The following is a 17,298-nucleotide window of genomic DNA, read 5'->3' on the forward strand; positions in this document are numbered from 1 at the left end:
GGAGGAATGGGCCAAAATATCAGCAACAGTGTGTGAAAAACTTGTGAAGACTTAGAGAAAACGTTTGACCTCTGTCATTGCCAACAAAGGGTATATAACAAAGTAGAGATAAACTTTTGTTATTAACCAAATACTTATTTTCCACCATAATTTGCAAATAAATTCATAAAAAATCCTACAATGTGATTTTCTGGATTTTTTTCTTCTCATTTTGTCTGTCATAGTTGAAGTGTACCTATGATGGAAATTACAGGCCTCTCATCTTTTTAAGTGGGAGAACCAAAATTGGTGGCTGACTAAATACTTTTTTGCCCCACTGTGTATATATATGTGTGTCAATTAAGAACAGTGTTTTATTTGCAATAATGTATGTGTGTAGTTGGACCTGCTAGTGGAGCTGTTTCAGGATGAGGAGAAAGTGACCAGTCCAACAGGGACCGCTCCAGGAGGTCGAACACGACTCAGCGTCAAACCAAAAGAGGTCAGATCTGGAGCAAGCAGCAAGGAGCACAAGAAGACTGTTGGCTGCCAGGTAGACTGATCATAGACACACACACCTACGGACACTCAGAACAGGGTTGGGACTTGCCAACCAGAGTCAGAACAGCTGAGATGTAAAAGTGAAGGACTTGAATAATCTCCTCTCTTTACTCGTTCTCCTCTGTCTCTGTCCTCTCTTCTCCCACTCTCCTCTGTCTCTGTCCTCTCTCCTCTGTCTCTGTCCTCTCTTCTCCCTCTGTCTCTGTCTCTGTCCTCTCTCCTCTGTCTCTGTCCTCTCTTCTCCCTCTCTCCTCTGTCTCTGTCCTCTCTTCTCCTTCTCTCCTCTGTCTCTGTCCTCTCTCCTCTCTCTGTCCTCTCTCCTCTGGCTCTGTCCTCTCTCCTCTGGCTCTGTCCTCTCTCCTCTGTCTCTGTCCTCTCTCCTCTGTCTCTGTCCTCTCTTCTCCCTCTCTCCTCTGTCTCTGTCCTCTGTCTCTGTCCTCTCTCCTCCCTCTCTCCTCTGTCCTCTCTCCTCCCTCTCTCCTCTGTCCTCTCCTCCCTCTCTCCTCTGTCTCTGTCCTCTCTCCTCCCTCTCTCCTCTGTCCTCTCCTCCCTCTCTCCTCTGTCTCTGTCCTCTCTCCTCCCTCTCTCCTCTGTCTCTGTCCTCTTTCCTCCCTCTCTCTTCTCCCTCTCTCCTCTCTTCTCCCTCTCTCCTCTGTCTCTGTCCTCTCTCCTCTGTCTCTGTCCTCTCTTCTCCCTCTCTCCTCTGTCTCTGTCCTCTCTCCTCTCTCTGTCCTCTCTTCTTCCTCTCTCCTCTGGCTCTGTCCTCTCTCCTCTGGCTCTGTCCTCTCTCCCCTGTCTCTGTCCTCTCTCCTCTGTCTCTGTCCTCTCTCCTCCCTCTCTCTTCTCCCTCTCTCCTCTCTTCTCTCTCTCTCCTCTGTCTCTGTCCTCTCTTCTCCCTCTCTCCTCTCCTCCTGTAGTTCCGGAACTCTCTGGCTATGTTGATGGAGACTCTGAATGCAACCACTCCTCACTATGTTCGCTGCATCAAGCCCAACGACCTCAAGTTCCCCTTCACGTAAGTATCTGCATGCTTCTCTATGGTTAAGTTGCCATAGTACCATCTGACTTGGCAAGATGATGTTAGGTGAATGGAATTGTGATGTCATGAGGCTGAATGGTTCTCTCCAGGTTTGGCTGGTATGGTTGGATTAACTATGTGAATGTTGTCTTCAGGTTTGACTCTAACATTAGTGGAATGTTGTCTTTTAAGTTTGACCCTAATGTTAGGTGTACGTTGTCTTTAGGTTGAGCTGAATGTTGTGCTTGGGTCTGACCCTAACGTTAGGTGAATGTTGTCTTTAGGTTTGACCCTAAGCGAGCGGTGCAGCAGCTCAGAGCCTGTGGTGTTCTGGAGACCATCCGCATCTCAGCCGCAGGCTTCCCATCCAGATGGACCTACCAGGAGTTCTTCAGTCGTTACCGGGTTCTGATGAAGCAGAAGGACGTCCTGTCGGACAGGAGGCTGACCTGTAGGAACGTCCTGGAGAAACTGGTGCAGGTATGAGTGGTCAGGGGTTAGAGGTCAGGCCTGTTTGAGATCAACTACATTGCAATCAGACTGTGCATAATCAAAGATCTACACATCACTTTCCGTCCCAACTATTTATGTCAGAGATGGTCAACTCCAGTCCTCGGGGGTCCGGAGGGGCCGGAGGGGTGAGACACATTCTCCCCATCCCTAGCACACCCAACTGATTCAACTAATTGCATGATGAGACAGGTTTGGTAGCTGGGGCAAAAGTGTGACACCAATCAGGACCCCGACTGGAGTTGCCCATCCCTGATTTATGTGGTCAAAATGAGCAGTTCTGGACCTCACCTTGCTCAAACTGATCCCCTACAACATGATGTTTCTCTCTGTCTCTCCAGGACCAGGACAAGTACCAGTTTGGTAAGACTAAGATCTTCTTCAGGGCTGGTCAGGTTGCCTACCTGGAGAAGCTGAGGGCTGATAAGCTGAGGAAGGCGTGCGTCCGTATCCAGAAGACCATCCGCTGCTGGCTGGTACGCAAGAAGTACCTCCGAAAGAAGCATGCTGCCATCACCATCCAGAGATACACCCGCGGACACCAGGCCCGCTGGTCAGTGGAGCATACACCTGTCACTCAGCACCCTCTGGACAATCACCATGCAGATAAAAGTAGTTTAGACTGTATGACTTCCTGAAAAGGAGCCAATCAGAATTGTCAGAATTGTTTAGAAAAATCTATTTGTGATTTGATTGATTTGTTAATCGGATCAGTTGGAGGTTATTGGTGGGTAAATGATAGTAATTCAACAGCAGTTTTCACCAAATACCCTGACTACACTCTCTCTCTCTCCCCTACCTCCTCTGTCTCCTCTGTTCCACTTCTCTCTCGCTCTCCTGCCTCCCCTCTCTATCTCTCCTGCCTCCTCTGTCCCCCTCTCTCACTCTCTCCTGCCTCCCCCTCTCTCTCCCCTGCCTCTCTCCTGCCTCCCCTCTCTCTCTCTCTCTCCTGCCTCCTCTGTCCCCCTCTCACTCTCTCCCCTGCTTCCCCATTCTCTCTCCCCCTGCCTCTCTCCCTCCCCTCTCTATCTCTCCTGCCTCCTCTGTCCCCCTCTCTCACTCTCTCCCCTGCCTCTCTCCCTCCCCTCTCTATATCTCCTGCCTCCTCTGTCCCACTTCTCTCACTCTCCCCTGCCTACCCTCTCGCTCTCCCCTGCCTCTCTATCTCTCCTGCCTCCCCTCTCGCTCTCCCCTGCCTCTCTCCCTCCTCTCTCTATCTCTCCTGCCTCCTCTGTCCCCCTCTCTCACTCTCTCCCCTGCCTCTCTCCCTCCCCTCTCTATCTCTCCTGCCTCCTCTGACCCACTTCTCTCGCTCTCCCCTGCCTCTCTCCCTCCCCTCTATCTCTCCTGCCTCCTCTGTCCCCCTCTCACTCTCCCCCCTGCCTCCCCTCTCTCTCTCCCCTGCCTCTCTCCTGCCTCCCCTCTCTCTCTCCTGCCTCTCTCCTGCCTCCCCTCTCTATCTCTCCTGCCTCCTCTGTCCCCCTCTCACTCTCTCCCCTGCCTCCCCTTTCTCTCTCCCCCTGCCTCTCTCCCTCCCCTCTCAATCTCTCCTGCCTCCTCTGTCCCCCTCTCTCACTCTATCCCCTGCCTCTCTCCCTCCCCTCTCTATCTCTCCTGCCTCCTCTGTCCCACTTCTCTCACTCTCTCCTGCCTCCCCCTCTCTCTCCCCTGCCTCTCTCCTGCCTCCCCTCTCTCTCTCTCCTGCCTCCCCCTCTCTCACTCTTTCCTGCCTCCCCCTCTCTCACTCTTTCCTGCCTCCCCTCTCTCTCTCCCCTGCCTCTCTCCCTCCCCGCTCTATCTCTCCTGCCTCCTCTGTCCCCCTCTCACTCTCTCCCCTGCTTCCCCTTTCTCTCTCCCCCTGCCTCTCTCCCTCCCCTCTCTATCTCTCCTGCCTCCTCTGTCCCCCTCTCTCACTCTCTCCCCTGCTTCTCTCCCTCCCCTCTCTCTCTCCTGCCTCCTCTGTCCCACTTCTCTCACTCTCCCCTGCCTACCCTCTCGCTCTCCCCTGCCTCTCTATCTCTCCTGCCTCCCCTCTCGCTCTCCCCTGCCTCTCTCCCTCCTCTCTCTATCTCTCCTGCCTCCTCTGTCCCCCTCTCTCACTCTCTCCCCTGCCTCTCTCCCTCCCCTCTCTATCTCTCCTGCCTCCTCTGACCCACTTCTCTCGCTCTCCCCTGCCTCTCTCCCTCCCCTCTATCTCTCCTGCCTCCTCTGTCCCCCTCTCACTCTCTCCCCTGCCTCCCCTCTCTCTCCCCTGCCTCTCTCCCTCCCCCTGCCTCTCTCCCTCCCCTCTCTCTCTCCCCTGCCTCTCTCCCTCCCCCTGCCTCTCTCTCTCCACTGCCTCTCTCCCTCCCCCTGCCTCTCTCCCTCCCCCAGTCTGGTTAAGTACATGCGTCAGACCCTGGCAGCCATCACTATCCAGAAGTTCCAGAGGATGTGTGTCCAGAGGAAAGTGTACCTACAGAAGCAGGCTGCTGCCCTGGTCATGCAGACTATCCTCAGAGCGTACATGGCCCGACAGAAATACCAAGGGGTGAGAGATGCATACAGTATATACACACACACTACATGTTTCTTGTTTTACTCTCCTTGTGGGGGGACATTTGTGGAGATTAGGATAGAAGAACCAACACACACACCTAGCACTGCCAGCTAATAGCACAGCTGTCCTGCATGTCTGTCAGCAGTGTGGTTTATAAATAACCCCAGTTCAACGTTGGATGGACTTGGGTCACCCTCATACCTGGACCACTCCCAGTGAATTAGGGAGAAAACTAGGCTGGTGTCTCTCTGGTTACTGGGAGATAGGTAGAGAACTAGGCTGGTGTCTCTGGTTACTGGGTGTTAGGTAGATAACTAGGTTGGTGTCTCTCTGGTTACTGGGAGTTAAGGAGAGAACTAGGCTGATGTCTCTGGTTACTTGGTGTTAGGGAGAGAACTAGGCTGGTGTCTCTGGTTACTGGGAGTTAGGGAGAGAACTAGGCTGGTGTCTCTCTGGTTACTGGGAGTTAGAGAGAGAACTAGGCTGGTGTCTCTGGTTACTTGGTGTTAGGGAGAGAACTAGGCTGGTGTTACTGGGAGTTAGGGAGAGAACTAGGCTGGTGTCTCTGGTTACTGGGAATTAGGGAGAGAACTAGGTTGGTGTCTCTTTGGTTACTGGGAGTTAGGGAGAGAACTAGGCTGGTGTCTCTGGTTACTGGGAGTTAGGGAAGGAACTAGGCTGGTGTCTCTGGTTACTGGGACTTAGGGAGAGAACTAGGCTGGTGTCTCTGGTTACTGGGAGTTAGGGAGAGAACTAGGCTGGTGTCTCTGGTTACTGGGAGTTAGGGAGAGAACTAGGCTGGTGTCTCTGGTTACTGGGAGTTAGGGAGAGAACTAGGCTGGTGTCTCTGGTTACTGGGAGTTAGGGAGAGAACTAGGCTGGTGTCTCTTTGGTTACTGGGAGTTAGGGAGAGAACTAGGCTGGTGTCTCTGGTTACTGGGAGTTAGGGAAGGAACTAGGCTGGTGTCTCTGGTTACTGGGAGTTAGGGAGAGAACTAGGCTGGTGTCTCTGGTTACTGGGAGTTAGGGAGAGAACTAGGCTGGTGTCTCTGGTTACTGGGAGTTAGGGAGAGAACTAGGCTGGTGTCTCTGGTTACTGGGAGTTAGGGAGAGAACTAGGCTGGTGTCTCTGGTTACTGGGCGTTAGGGAGAGAACTAGGCTGGTGTCTCTGGTTACTGCGAGTTAGGGAGAGAACTAGGCTGGTGTCTCTGGTTACTGGGAGTTAGGGAGAGAACTAGGCTGGTGTCTCTTGGGTCACTGGGGCCATGTTAGGGTCAGGTGACATGGCAGTAGTTAGGGACTGTCCCACTGACTGACACACACAGCTGACCTCTTTAACATGACCCTGCCAGGATATCTGTTTGTCTGTGCATCTGTTTGTCTCTCTCTCTGCCTCTCTCTCTCTCTCTCTCTCTCTCTCTCTCTCTCTGTGTCTCTCTCTCTCTCTGTGTCTCTCTCTCTCTCTGTGTCTCTCTCTCTCTCTGTGTCTCTCTCTCTCTGTGTCTCTGTCATCACTTGTCTGTTATATTAGGTAGAAGAGTAGACACTAGAGAGATCTCCTGTTGTTGTGGATTAACAGCAAGATGAAGCCCAGGAGACCAATTAGAGCTCAGGAACACCAGAATTCTCACATTACATTCACAGGAACTAACTCTTTCTTTCTCCCTCTCTCTCCACAGTTGCTGCGTAACCACAAAGCTGTGTTCATCCAGAAACACGTGCGTGGCTGGCTGGCCAGACAGCGGTACAAGCGCTCCCTGCGAGCCATCGTCTATCTGCAGTGCTGCATCAGGAGGATGAAGGCCAAGAAAGAGCTGAAGAAGCTGAAAATCGAGGCCCGCTCCGTTGAACATTTCAAGAAACTTAACGTTGGCATGGAGAATAAGATCATGCAGCTGCAGAGGAAGTTAGACGAACAGGTGGGGCTCTGTACAAACCAGGCGGCCATTTTGGATCTGCTGGATAACAAACTCTCTCCTCCAAGAGTGGCTGCTCGAATAGAACATGCATCTTCACACATTACATTAACATGATCTCTCTCTCTCCCAGGCTAAAGACAACCGTGTGACTAGCGAGCGTCTGAACTGTCTGGAGACGTCCCACGCGGTGGAGAGTGAGAAGCTGAAGGTAGAGGTGTCTAAGCTGAAGGGGATAGAAGAGGAAGCCAAGAACAACGCCAACCGTGTCACTTCCCTTCTGGAGCAGCTGGAGAGGCTGAGGAAGGAGCTGACCACCACCCAGAAAGAGAAGAAGACCATTGAGGACTGGGCTACCAAGTACAGGGATGAGATGGAAAAGGTGAGGGATGAGGAGGGTGGTGGGATAGAAAAGGGCTCTCTTCATCTTGTCTCCTCCAATCACTTCTCAGATATATTTCAGATAAATGGCTCCCTTTCATACATCGTTCCCATAGTGGCCCTATAGAAGTGTGACAAGTTTGTATAAGAATGTGTAATGTGTGTCGTGGTTCAATGGTTTAGGACCCAGGGGAATCTACTGCAGACTGGGCACATGGCGGGCTGGGAGGCCATTGCCTTGGTGCAGGTGAGACCGGTAGACTAGTGTAGTGTAGGTGAGACAGGTAGGCTAGTGTAGTGTGGGTGTGTAGGTGAGACAGGTAGACTAGTGTAGTGTAGGTGAGACAGGTAGACTAGTGTAGTGTAGGTGAGACAGGTAGGCTAGTGTAGTGTAGGTGAGACAGGTAGGCTAGTGTAGGGGAGACAGGTAGGCTAGTGTAGTGTAGGCTAGTGTAGTGTGGGTGTGTAGGTGAGACAGGTAGACTAGTGTAGTGTGGGTGTGTAGGTGAGACAGGTAGTGTAGTGTAGTGTAGGTGAGACAGGTAGACTAATGTGGTGTAGGTGAGACAGGTAGGCTAGTGTAGTATGGGTGTGTAGGTGAGACAGGTAGACTAGTGTAGGTGAGACAGGTAGGCTAGTGTGGGTTCTGTAGATGAACCAGGTAGGCTAGTGTGGTGTAGGTGAGACAGGTAGGCTATTGTAGTATGGGTGTGTAGGTGAGACAGGTAGACTAGTGTAGGTGAGACAGGTAGGCTAGTGTGGGTTCTGTAGATGAACCAGGTAGGCTAGTGTGGTGTAGGTGAGACAGGTAGGCTATTGTAGTGGGTGTGTTGGTGAGACAGGCCTCAAACAATCGGAAAGGGAAAATGACTTTACCCCAGTCCTCAGCAGTCCAATCCCTGTACCTTTTGCAGAATATCAGTCTGCCCCTGATGTTTTTCCTGGAGAGAACTGGCTTCTTTGCTGCCCTTCTTGACACCAGGCCATCCTCTAAAAGTCTTTGCCTCACTGTGCGTGCAGATGCACTCACACCTGCCTGCTGACATTCCTGAGCAAGCTCTGCACTGGTGGTGCCCCGATCCCGCAGCTGAATCAACTTTAGGAGATGGTCCTGTCGCTTGCTGGACTTTCTTGGGCGCCCTGAAGCCTTCTTCACAACAATTGAACCGCTCTCCTTGCAGTTCTTCATGATCTGATAAATGGTTGATTTAGGTGCAATCTTACTGGCAGCAATATCCTTGCCTGTGAAGCCCTTTTTGTGCAAAGCAATGATGACGGCACGTGTTTCCTTGCAAGTAACCATGGTTGACAGAGGAAGAACAATGATTACAAGCACCACCCTCCTTTTGAAGTTTCCAGTCTGTTATTCAAACTCAATCAGCATGACAGAGTGATCTCCAGCCTTGCCCTCGTCAACACTCACACCTGTGTTAACGAGAGAATCACTGACATGATGTCAGGTGGTCCTTTTGTGGCAGGGCTGAAATCCAGTGGAAATGTTTTTGGGGGATTCAGTTCATTTGCATGGCAAAGAGGGACTTTGCAATTCATCTGATCACTATTCATAACATTCTGGAGAATATGCAAATTGCATCATACAGACTGAGGCAGCAGACTTTGTGAAAATTAATATTTGTGTCATTCTCAAAACTTTTGGCCACGGCTGTGGTATGGGTGTGTAGGTGAGACAGGTAGGCTAATGTACCGTAGGTGAGACAGTTAGGCTAGTGTAGTGTGGGTGTGTAGGTGAGACAGGTAGACTAATGTACCGTAGGTGAGACAGGTAGGCTAGTGTAGTGTTGGTGTGTAGGTGAGACAGGAAGGCTAGTGTACTGTGGGTGTGTAGGTCAGACGGGTAGACTCATGTGGTTGTGTAGTTAATAGTAGGTAGACTAGTGCTAGCTGTGCAGTACAGTAGAGCAGTCCTCCAGAAGCCCAGTGATATCAACTAAACCCCAATGTCCTTGCAGTCCAGACCTGAGTCAGATACAGAACATCTGTCAAATACTGAAGACCAATGGAAATGTTCTGAAACGCCCCCAACTCTGCACACTGGTCCAGCAAATCAAGTGCACCTTTAAGTATTTGAAACTATTTGACCCAGATCTGCTAGTGTTCTCAAATCACATGATTGATGGATTACTGGAACAATAGGCTGTGGTAGACTTGATTTAAGTATTTTCTCCTGTGTGTGAAGATGGTAGCAGAGCTGAAGCAGCAGAATGGTCTGCTGAAGACAGAGAAAGACGACCTGAACCGAATGATCAAGGAACAGAGCCAGCAGATGACAGGTACCAACCATTCACTAGCTTTAGACCAATCATGTTCACTGTTACTATATTTAGACCAATCACATTCCATAAAATACTTTTAGACCAATCACACTCATTGTTGAAGTTCCATACAGAGAATTGATGATACGCTCCCCACACGTGCTGAACTTCTTTCTCCTCTCTCTCTCTCCTTTCCCTTCTTCTCTCTGTGCTATCTCCTCCCCCTTTCCCTTCTTCTCTCTGTGCTCTCTCCTCCCATCTCCTCTACTTCCCCCTTTCCCTTCTTCTCTCTGCTCTCTCCTCCCCATCTCCTCCACCTCCCCCTTTCCCTTCTTCTCTCTGCTCTCTCCTCCCCATCTCCTTCACCTCCCCCTTTCCCTTCTTCTCTCTGTGCTCTCTCCTCCCCATCTCCTCCACCTCCCCCTTTCCCTTCTTCTCTCTGCTCTCTCCTCCCCATCTCCTCCACCTCCCCCTTTCCCTTCTTCTCTCTGTGCTCTCTCCTCCCCATCTCCTTCACCTCCCCCTTTCCCTTCTTCTCTCTGCTCTCTCCTCCCCATCTCCTCCACCTCCCCCTTTCCCTTCTTCTCTCTGCTCTCTCCTCCCCATCTCCTCCACCTCCCCCTTTCCCTTCTTCTCTCTGCTCTCTCCTCCCCATCTCCTCTACCTCCCCCTTTCCCTTCTTCTCTCTGTGCTCTCTCCTCCCCATCTCCTCCACCTCCCCCTTTCCCTTCTTCTCTCTGCTCTCTCCTCCCCATCTCCTCCACCTCCCCCTTTCCCTTCTTCTCTCTGTGCTCTCTCCTCCCCACCTCCTCCCCCTTTCCCTTCTTCTCTCTGTGCTCTCTCCTCCCCACCTCCTCCCCCTTTCCCTTCTTCTCTCTGTGCTCTCTCCTCCCCACCTCCTCCCCTTTCCCTTCTTCTCTCTGTGCTCTCTCCTCCCCACCTCCTCCCCACCTCCTTCTCCTTTCCCTTCTTCTCTCTGTGCTCTCTCCTCCCCACCTCCTCCCCCTTTCCCTTCTTCTCTCTGTGCTCTCTCCTCCCCACCTCCTCCCCACCTCCTCCCCCTTTCCCTTCTTCTCTCTGTGCTCTCTCCTCCCCACCTCCTCCACCTCCCCCTTTCCCTTCCTCTCTCTGTGCTCTCTCCTCCCCATCTCCTCCACCTCCCCCTTTCCCTTCTTCTCTCTGTGCTCTCTCCTCCCCATCTCCTCCACCTCCTCCCCCTTTCCCTTCTTCTCTCTGTGCTCTCTCCTCCCCATCTTCTCCACCTCCTCCCCCTTTCAGAGAAAATGACTCGTGCATTAGCGGAGGAGACTCAGCAGTTGGAGAGCGATCTGAACGAGGAGAGGTCTCGCTACCAGAACCTCCTAACAGAACACCTGAGACTGGAGGAACGCTACGACGACCTCAAGGAAGAAATCACTCTCTCTGTGGTAGGAGGCTAACGCATAGCATGTCAACAATTTCACACTCACAAACACTGGACCAAACCAGAACACACACACTCACAAACACTGAACCGAACCAGACCACTCACACTCACAAACACTGGACCGAACCAGACCACTCACACTCACAAACACTGGACCGAACCAGACCACTCACACTCACAAACACTGGACCGAACCAGACCACTCACACTCACAAACACTGGACCGAACCAGACCACACACACTCAAACACTGGACCGAACCAGACCACACACACTCACAAACACTGGACCGAACCAGACCACACACACTCACAAACACTGGACCGAACCAGACCACACACACTCACAAACACTGGACCGAACCAGACCACACACACTCACAAACACTGGACCGAACCAGACCACACACACTCACAAACACTGGACCGAACCAGACCACACACACACTCACAAACACTGGACCGAACCAGACCACATACACTCACAAACACTGGACCGAACCAGACCACACACACTTACACACACGCCACACTGCCCCACCATACTAAACGCACACACACCAAACAAACACACTGCACCACACCACACCACAAACACACACTAAAGTCCCCTTGCCCCTCCTTTCTCCAGAGCGTGCCCAAGCCCGGCCACAGGAGAACAGACTCCACCCACAGCAGCAACGGATCAGAGTGCACCTACAACTCAGAGTTCGCCGAATCAGAAGAAAGTTCCCGACATGGAGAAGTGAGTGGGACGGGACTTAGACAGAAACTTCCTCTCACCATTAGAAAATGTTATAAAAAATGTGTTAATGTTGCTTCAACCTGTTCTGTAGTTATTTTAACAGTTATTACAACTACAACCCTGCAGAATTGGTCGTCATTCAGTAAAACACTTTCTGTAATGTTTTAGTATTGACAGCTAATGTCTAATGCCCATGACGATGCCCCAAAGCTCCGCCTGTCAGTGTCATTTCTGTCTCTGACCTCACTTCCTGTTGTGACAGGATGTGACCCGGGGCATGGACACGTCTCTGACTCTGAAGCTGCAGAAGCGCGTAACCGAGCTGGAGCAGGAGAAATCCTCTCTCCGCAACGAGCTAGAAAACAAGGAGGACCAGTTCCAGCGGGCTAGAGTCAGGGTACAGCCACAGTACTACACAATATTACTACAATACTATGCTATATTACTGTATTACAACCACAGTCTGTCTTACTTTACTGTCGGACCTCTCCGTCTGTCAGGATGATGAGGAGCATAAGAAATCACGTGGAGCAGAACTGGAGTACGAGTCCCTCAAGGTATTGTATAGATATCCAATCTACTCATATCTACGGTAGTGGGTAGGGGATAGAACTTAGGTGGGCAACAGCTCGTGACTCAAGGGCCCCGGGGGCCGCCAGTTGCCCATCACGGGGCTAGGGGTTGATTTGGGACTGGATTTGTCTGGGTGAGTGTGTTATATACATAGATGGTTAGAGATCTCTAGATGGATATAACCCATTTTAGCGTTGACATTGCCGTCTCTATGGGTGTGTATTAACATCTTTAATCCACAGCGCCAGGAGCTGGATTCCGAGAACAAGAAGTTGAAGCATGACCTGACCGCCATGAGGCAGAGCCTGCTGGGTAATGCAGGCGCTGGGGCGGGGGCACCAGGAAGTCCACCCTACAAAGTTCTCATGGACCAACTGAACTCCTCGTGCGAGGAGCTGGAGGTGCGGAAAGAGGAGGTGTTGATTCTACGATCTCAACTGGTCTCACAGAAGGAGGCCATGCAGCACAAGGTAGGAGACATGGAGGGACACACACACACACACACACACACACACACACGGACATGTGCAAACACACACACATGCACACTGACCCATGCACAGACACGCATTTATGCACACAGTCTCACAGATATAGATATATACACATATATACACACACTTGAAACCTTTTCATGTCTGTCCACTGCACTATCAATGCTTCTAACACTCCAGTCTCTTCTCTCCTTCTCTCCCTCTCTCCTCTCTTCTCTCTCCTGCCATGCCTTCCTAAAGGATGAGAAGGTACTAGAACTCTGCTGACTGCATGTTCTGGGAATGACTAGCTTAAACACATACACACGTGCCACTGATTTATTTGCATGTAACACCACCATATGTATGGTCTTTAGATTCACAATACTGGATGGGTCAAGATTCACGTGGAATAATAGTGTCTTCTCTCTGTTCTCTGCCTGATGCTCTGTTGTGTCTTCTCTACATGTGAATGTGGTTATTTTCCTCTTTCTCTCTCATCCCCCTCCGTGTCATCCCTCTCTCCAGGAGACGATGACAGAGCCAGTGCACTATGCAGAGGATGTCCATAAGATGAAGGACTCTGGTGCAATCACTCAGGCTTATCTAGGACTCAAAGAGACCAACAGGTACAACTCTCTTTCTCTCTCTCTTTTTCACTTTCCCTCCCCATCCCTCTATCTCCTTCTCTCTGTATCTCCTCAATCTCTCTCGCTTTCTCTCTCTCCCCTTCTCTTCGCTTTCCCTCTCCTTCTCGCTTTCTCTCTCCCTTTCTCTCTTTCGCTTTCTCTTTTGCTTTCTCTCCCCTCTATCTCCTTCTGTCTGTCACTCCCTTCCCTCTTTACCTTTCTCTCCCCCGTATCTCCTTCTGTCTGTCACCCCCTTCCCTCTTTACCTTTCTCTCCCCTCTATCTCCTTCTGTCTGTCACCCCCTTCTCTCTTTACCTTTCTCTCCCCTCTATCTCCTTCTGTCTGTCACTCCCTTCCCTCTTTACCTTTCTCTCCCCTCTATCTCCTTCTGTCTGTCACCCCCTTCCCTCTTTACCTTTCCCTCCCCTCTATCTCCTTCTGTCTGTCACTCCCTTCTCTCTTTACCTTTCCCTCCCCTCTATCTCCTTCTGTCTGTCACCCCCTTCCCTCTTTACCTTTCTCTCCCCTCTATCTCCTTCTGTCTGTCACCCCCTTCCCTCTTTACCTTTCCCTCCCCTCTATCTCCTTCTGTCTGTCACCCCCTTCCCTCTTTACCTTTCTCTCCCCTATCTCCTTCTGTCTGTCACCCCCTTCTCTCTTTACCTTTCTCTCCCCCCTATCTCCTTCTGTCTGTCACTCCCTTCTCTCTTTACCTTTCCCTCCCCTCTTTCTCCTTCTGTCTGTCACCCCCTTCCCTCTTTACCTTTCTCTCCACTCTATCTCCTTCTGTCTGTGACCCCCTTCTCTCTTTACCTTTCCCTCCCCTCTATCTCCTTCTGTCTGTCACTCCCTTCCCTCTTTACCTTTCTCTCCCCTCTATCTCCTTCCGTCTGTCACCCCCTTCTCTCTTTACCTTTCCCTCCCCTCTATCTCCTTCTGTCTGTCACTCCCTTCTCTCTTTACCTTTCCCTCCCCTCTATCTCCTTCTGTCTGTCACTCCCTTCCCTCTTTACCTTTCCCTCCCCTCTATCTGCTTCTGTCTGTCACCCCCTTCCCTCTTTACCTTTCCCTTCCTCCCCCAGAGTTCCACAGAGGACTCATTACAGTACAAGCTCCCCACCAGTATGTCTGATGTACTCCATGAGTACACTCAGTGTGTGTGAGATCTGTATGTGTTTGAGAACTGTGTGTGTGAACTCCTCTCTCTGTTGTGCGCAGATCTCCCAGGTTCTTGCGTAAACCACTAGAAGCCAATGAGCTCCTAAATCGGCTCAGGTAACCAATCAGATGTGTCCTTTGCATCGTGAGGCGGAGCATGCGTGGCCATGCTGACCAATGGGGATTGAGCAAGACTGAGCGGAGGCTTTTTATTGGATAGGATAATATAGTTGATGATGGCTGGCTGATGTTGAATCTATATTAATGATATATTATGTAGGTGATAAAACTAGATTTGCTTCAGTAGCAATGGGTCTGCTTGTTTTGCACGCCGGGCGATGCCTAACCTGTACTGTACTGTAAGTGGTGAAGGCGGCGTAAGCTGCCTGCTAATTGGTATGATGATGACGCTAAGCTAGGTTAGCCTGCGTAATATTGGTCATCGAACTAGCATGGTAATTAAGCTAAGCTAGGTTAGCCTACGTAGCATTGGTAATCTAACTAGTATGTTGAAGCTAAACTAGGTTAGCCTCCGTATGGGTTGAAGGTTAGGCATGAATGATGCACAGACTCTTAATTACTAATCAGCTCCTATGAAATGTCTTCTGCATGGAACCAAACCTGCATCTTTACCAACCGTGTGTTTCCCTGTGTCGTGTTTTGTTAGTTCCATCATGTTGCTACCACCCTGTGTGTTACGTTGCGTTAAGAATCCTTGTCATTTCATTGCTTGTTCTCTACCAGGGGTTGGAACCAAAATTATTTTCCAATTGTTTTGTTCTGACTAGAACCAGAACCGGTTCGAACCCAAAAAAAAGTTCTGAACCGGTTCGAAGCAAAAAAAAAGCAAAGATTAATATAATTCCTTTCTGTTCCTTTATAAACCTCTGAAATTGACTTTTTTTTAAACATTTAGCTCGACATTAAGTTACTTCACCAATCAGTGAGGATATAGCAGCTTGCTATGGAGCGGGCAGACGAATGTAGGGCGTTGGATGAGACTGACATTTTCCGTGTGGGGAGAGAGCGAGAGAGGGTGGAGGAGGGTTGGCTTGAAACGGTGGGCATCTTGTTGTTATGACATGCATCATCTGAATTAGGCCCACAGAATTATACCTTCGGAAGAGCGGCTTTTATGAAGGAACTTTGAATGTCTTTGAACTTCAGAAAGGTGTCTTAACGCTGGGCCAGCTAGCTGGTACGTCCAGAGCGGCACCAGAATTCAAATAAAAACACCTTTTACCTTTTTGTACTTAGTAAATCCAATGTGAAATGTGATAACTATAGTATCCTTAATTAGCATTGAAAAGGGTAATCCATTCTTCTCTGATTGTAAATCTCTCTCCCTAATTTCTGAATCAGACTTGTAACGTCAGTAGGCTACTAGACTATGCTTCAGAGGGGAGGGGGCACGTAGCCTACACACACGCACACTGGAACACTTTTCTGTCAGGCGGACACTGAAACACTTTTCTGTCAGGCGGACACTGGAACACTTTTCTGTCAGGCGGACACTGAAACACTTTTCTGTCAGGCGGACACTGGAACACTTTTCTGTCAGGCGGATACTGGAACACTTTTCTGTCAGGCGGACTCTGGAACACTTTTCTGTCAGGCGGACACTGGAACACTTTTCTGTCAGGCGGACACTGGAACACTTTTCTGTCAGGCGGACTCTGGAACACTTTTCTGTCAGGCGGACACTGGAACACTTTTCTGTCAGGCGGACACTGGAACACTTTTCTGTCAGGCGGACACTGGAACACTTTTCTGTCAGGCGGACACTGGAACACTTTTCTGTCAGGCGGACTCTGGAACACTTTTCTGTCAGGCGAACACAGGAACACATTTCTTAGTGACAGAGTGTGAGGCTTTGAATATGCACTTTGTTACGTTTTTTGTGCGACTGAAAAACAATGCATGGAAAATAAAATAACGTTATTAACCGGTTCCATGCTTTTAAAATAATGGTTCTGTTCCGGAACAGTATAGGTCACTTTTGTTCTGATTCTGTTCCTTGAAATATGTATATTTTCCAGTTGTCGGTTCTGTTCCCTGAACTGGTTCCAACCCCTGTTCTAAACACACATAGATTCAGAATACTAAGCACAACAAGCTGACACACACATAGCATGAGACTGCATCACCCCACCTCCCCTAGTCCACCACCACCCCACCTCCTCTAGTCCACCACCACCCCAGCTCCCCTAGTCCACCACCACCCCAGCCCACAATCATCACCTCACCTCCTCTAGTCCACCACCACGCCAGTTCCCCTAGTCCACCACCACCCCAGCTCCCCTAGTCCACCACCACCCCAGCCCACAATCATCACCTCACCTCCTCTAGTCCACGACCACCCCACCTCCCCTAGTCCACCACCACCCCACCTCCTCTAGTCCACCACCACCCCAGTTCCCCTAGTCCACCACCACCCCAGCTCCCCTAGTCCACCACCACCCCAGCCCACAATCATCACCTCACCTCCTCTAGTCCACGACCACCCCACCTCCCCTAGTCCACCACCACCCCACCTCCTCTAGTCCACCACCACCCCAGCTCCCCTAGTCCACCACCACCCCAGCCCACAATCATCACCTCACCTCCTCTAGTCCACCACCACCCCAGTTCCCCTAGTCCACCACCACCCCAGCTCCCCTAGTCCACCACCACCCCAGCCCACAATCATCACCTCACCTCCTCTAGTCCACGACCACCCCACCTCCCCTAGTCCACCACCACCCCACCTCCTCTAGTCCACCACCACCCCAGCTCCCCTAGTCCACCACCACCCCAGCCCACAATCATCACCCCACCTCCTCTAGTCCACCACCACCCCACCTCCTCTAGTCCACCACCACCCCTCCTCCTCTAGTCCACCACCACCCCACCTCCTCTAGTCCACCACCACCCCACCTCCTCTAGTCCACCATCATCCCTCCTCCTCTAGTCCACCACCACCCCACCTCCTCTAGTCCACCACCCCACCTCTAGTCCACCACCACCCCATCTCCTCTAGTCCACCACCACCCCACCTCCTCTAGTCCACCACCACCCCAGCCCACAATCATCACCTCACCTCCTCTAGTCCACCACCGCCCCACCTCCTCTAGTCC

The 17,298-nt window shown here is 51.0% G+C and overlaps 1 protein-coding gene across 5 annotated transcripts in view; it reads left to right on the plus strand.

The window, feature by feature from the left end:
- Positions 1-17,298, plus strand: part of LOC100136710 (unconventional myosin-Va) — a 90,878-nt gene that overhangs the window by 58,728 nt on the left and 14,852 nt on the right. For 3 of the 5 annotated variants that reach the window (XM_036963154.1, XM_036963156.1, XM_036963157.1), the window contains 15 exons: positions 380-532; positions 1,458-1,555; positions 1,843-2,038; positions 2,410-2,621; positions 4,442-4,598; positions 6,288-6,527; positions 6,658-6,906; positions 9,103-9,196; positions 10,457-10,605; positions 11,235-11,348; positions 11,611-11,745; positions 11,849-11,905; positions 12,164-12,391; positions 12,656-12,664; positions 12,923-13,023. In XM_036963154.1, coding sequence (XP_036819049.1) covers positions 380-532; positions 1,458-1,555; positions 1,843-2,038; positions 2,410-2,621; positions 4,442-4,598; positions 6,288-6,527; positions 6,658-6,906; positions 9,103-9,196; positions 10,457-10,605; positions 11,235-11,348; positions 11,611-11,745; positions 11,849-11,905; positions 12,164-12,391; positions 12,656-12,664; positions 12,923-13,023 — 2,192 coding nt within the window. Of the gene's footprint in view, positions 1-379; positions 533-1,457; positions 1,556-1,842; positions 2,039-2,409; positions 2,622-4,441; positions 4,599-6,287; positions 6,528-6,657; positions 6,907-9,102; positions 9,197-10,456; positions 10,606-11,234; positions 11,349-11,610; positions 11,746-11,848; positions 11,906-12,163; positions 12,392-12,655; positions 12,665-12,922; positions 13,024-14,242; positions 14,300-17,298 lie in introns of all 5 variants that reach the window. The other 2 variants (XM_036963153.1, XM_036963155.1) reach the window with 2 other exon arrangements.

Source organism: Oncorhynchus mykiss, chromosome 26 (genome assembly GCF_013265735.2).
Source record: "Oncorhynchus mykiss isolate Arlee chromosome 26, USDA_OmykA_1.1, whole genome shotgun sequence".
Classification (NCBI taxonomy): Eukaryota; Metazoa; Chordata; class Actinopteri; order Salmoniformes; family Salmonidae; genus Oncorhynchus; species Oncorhynchus mykiss.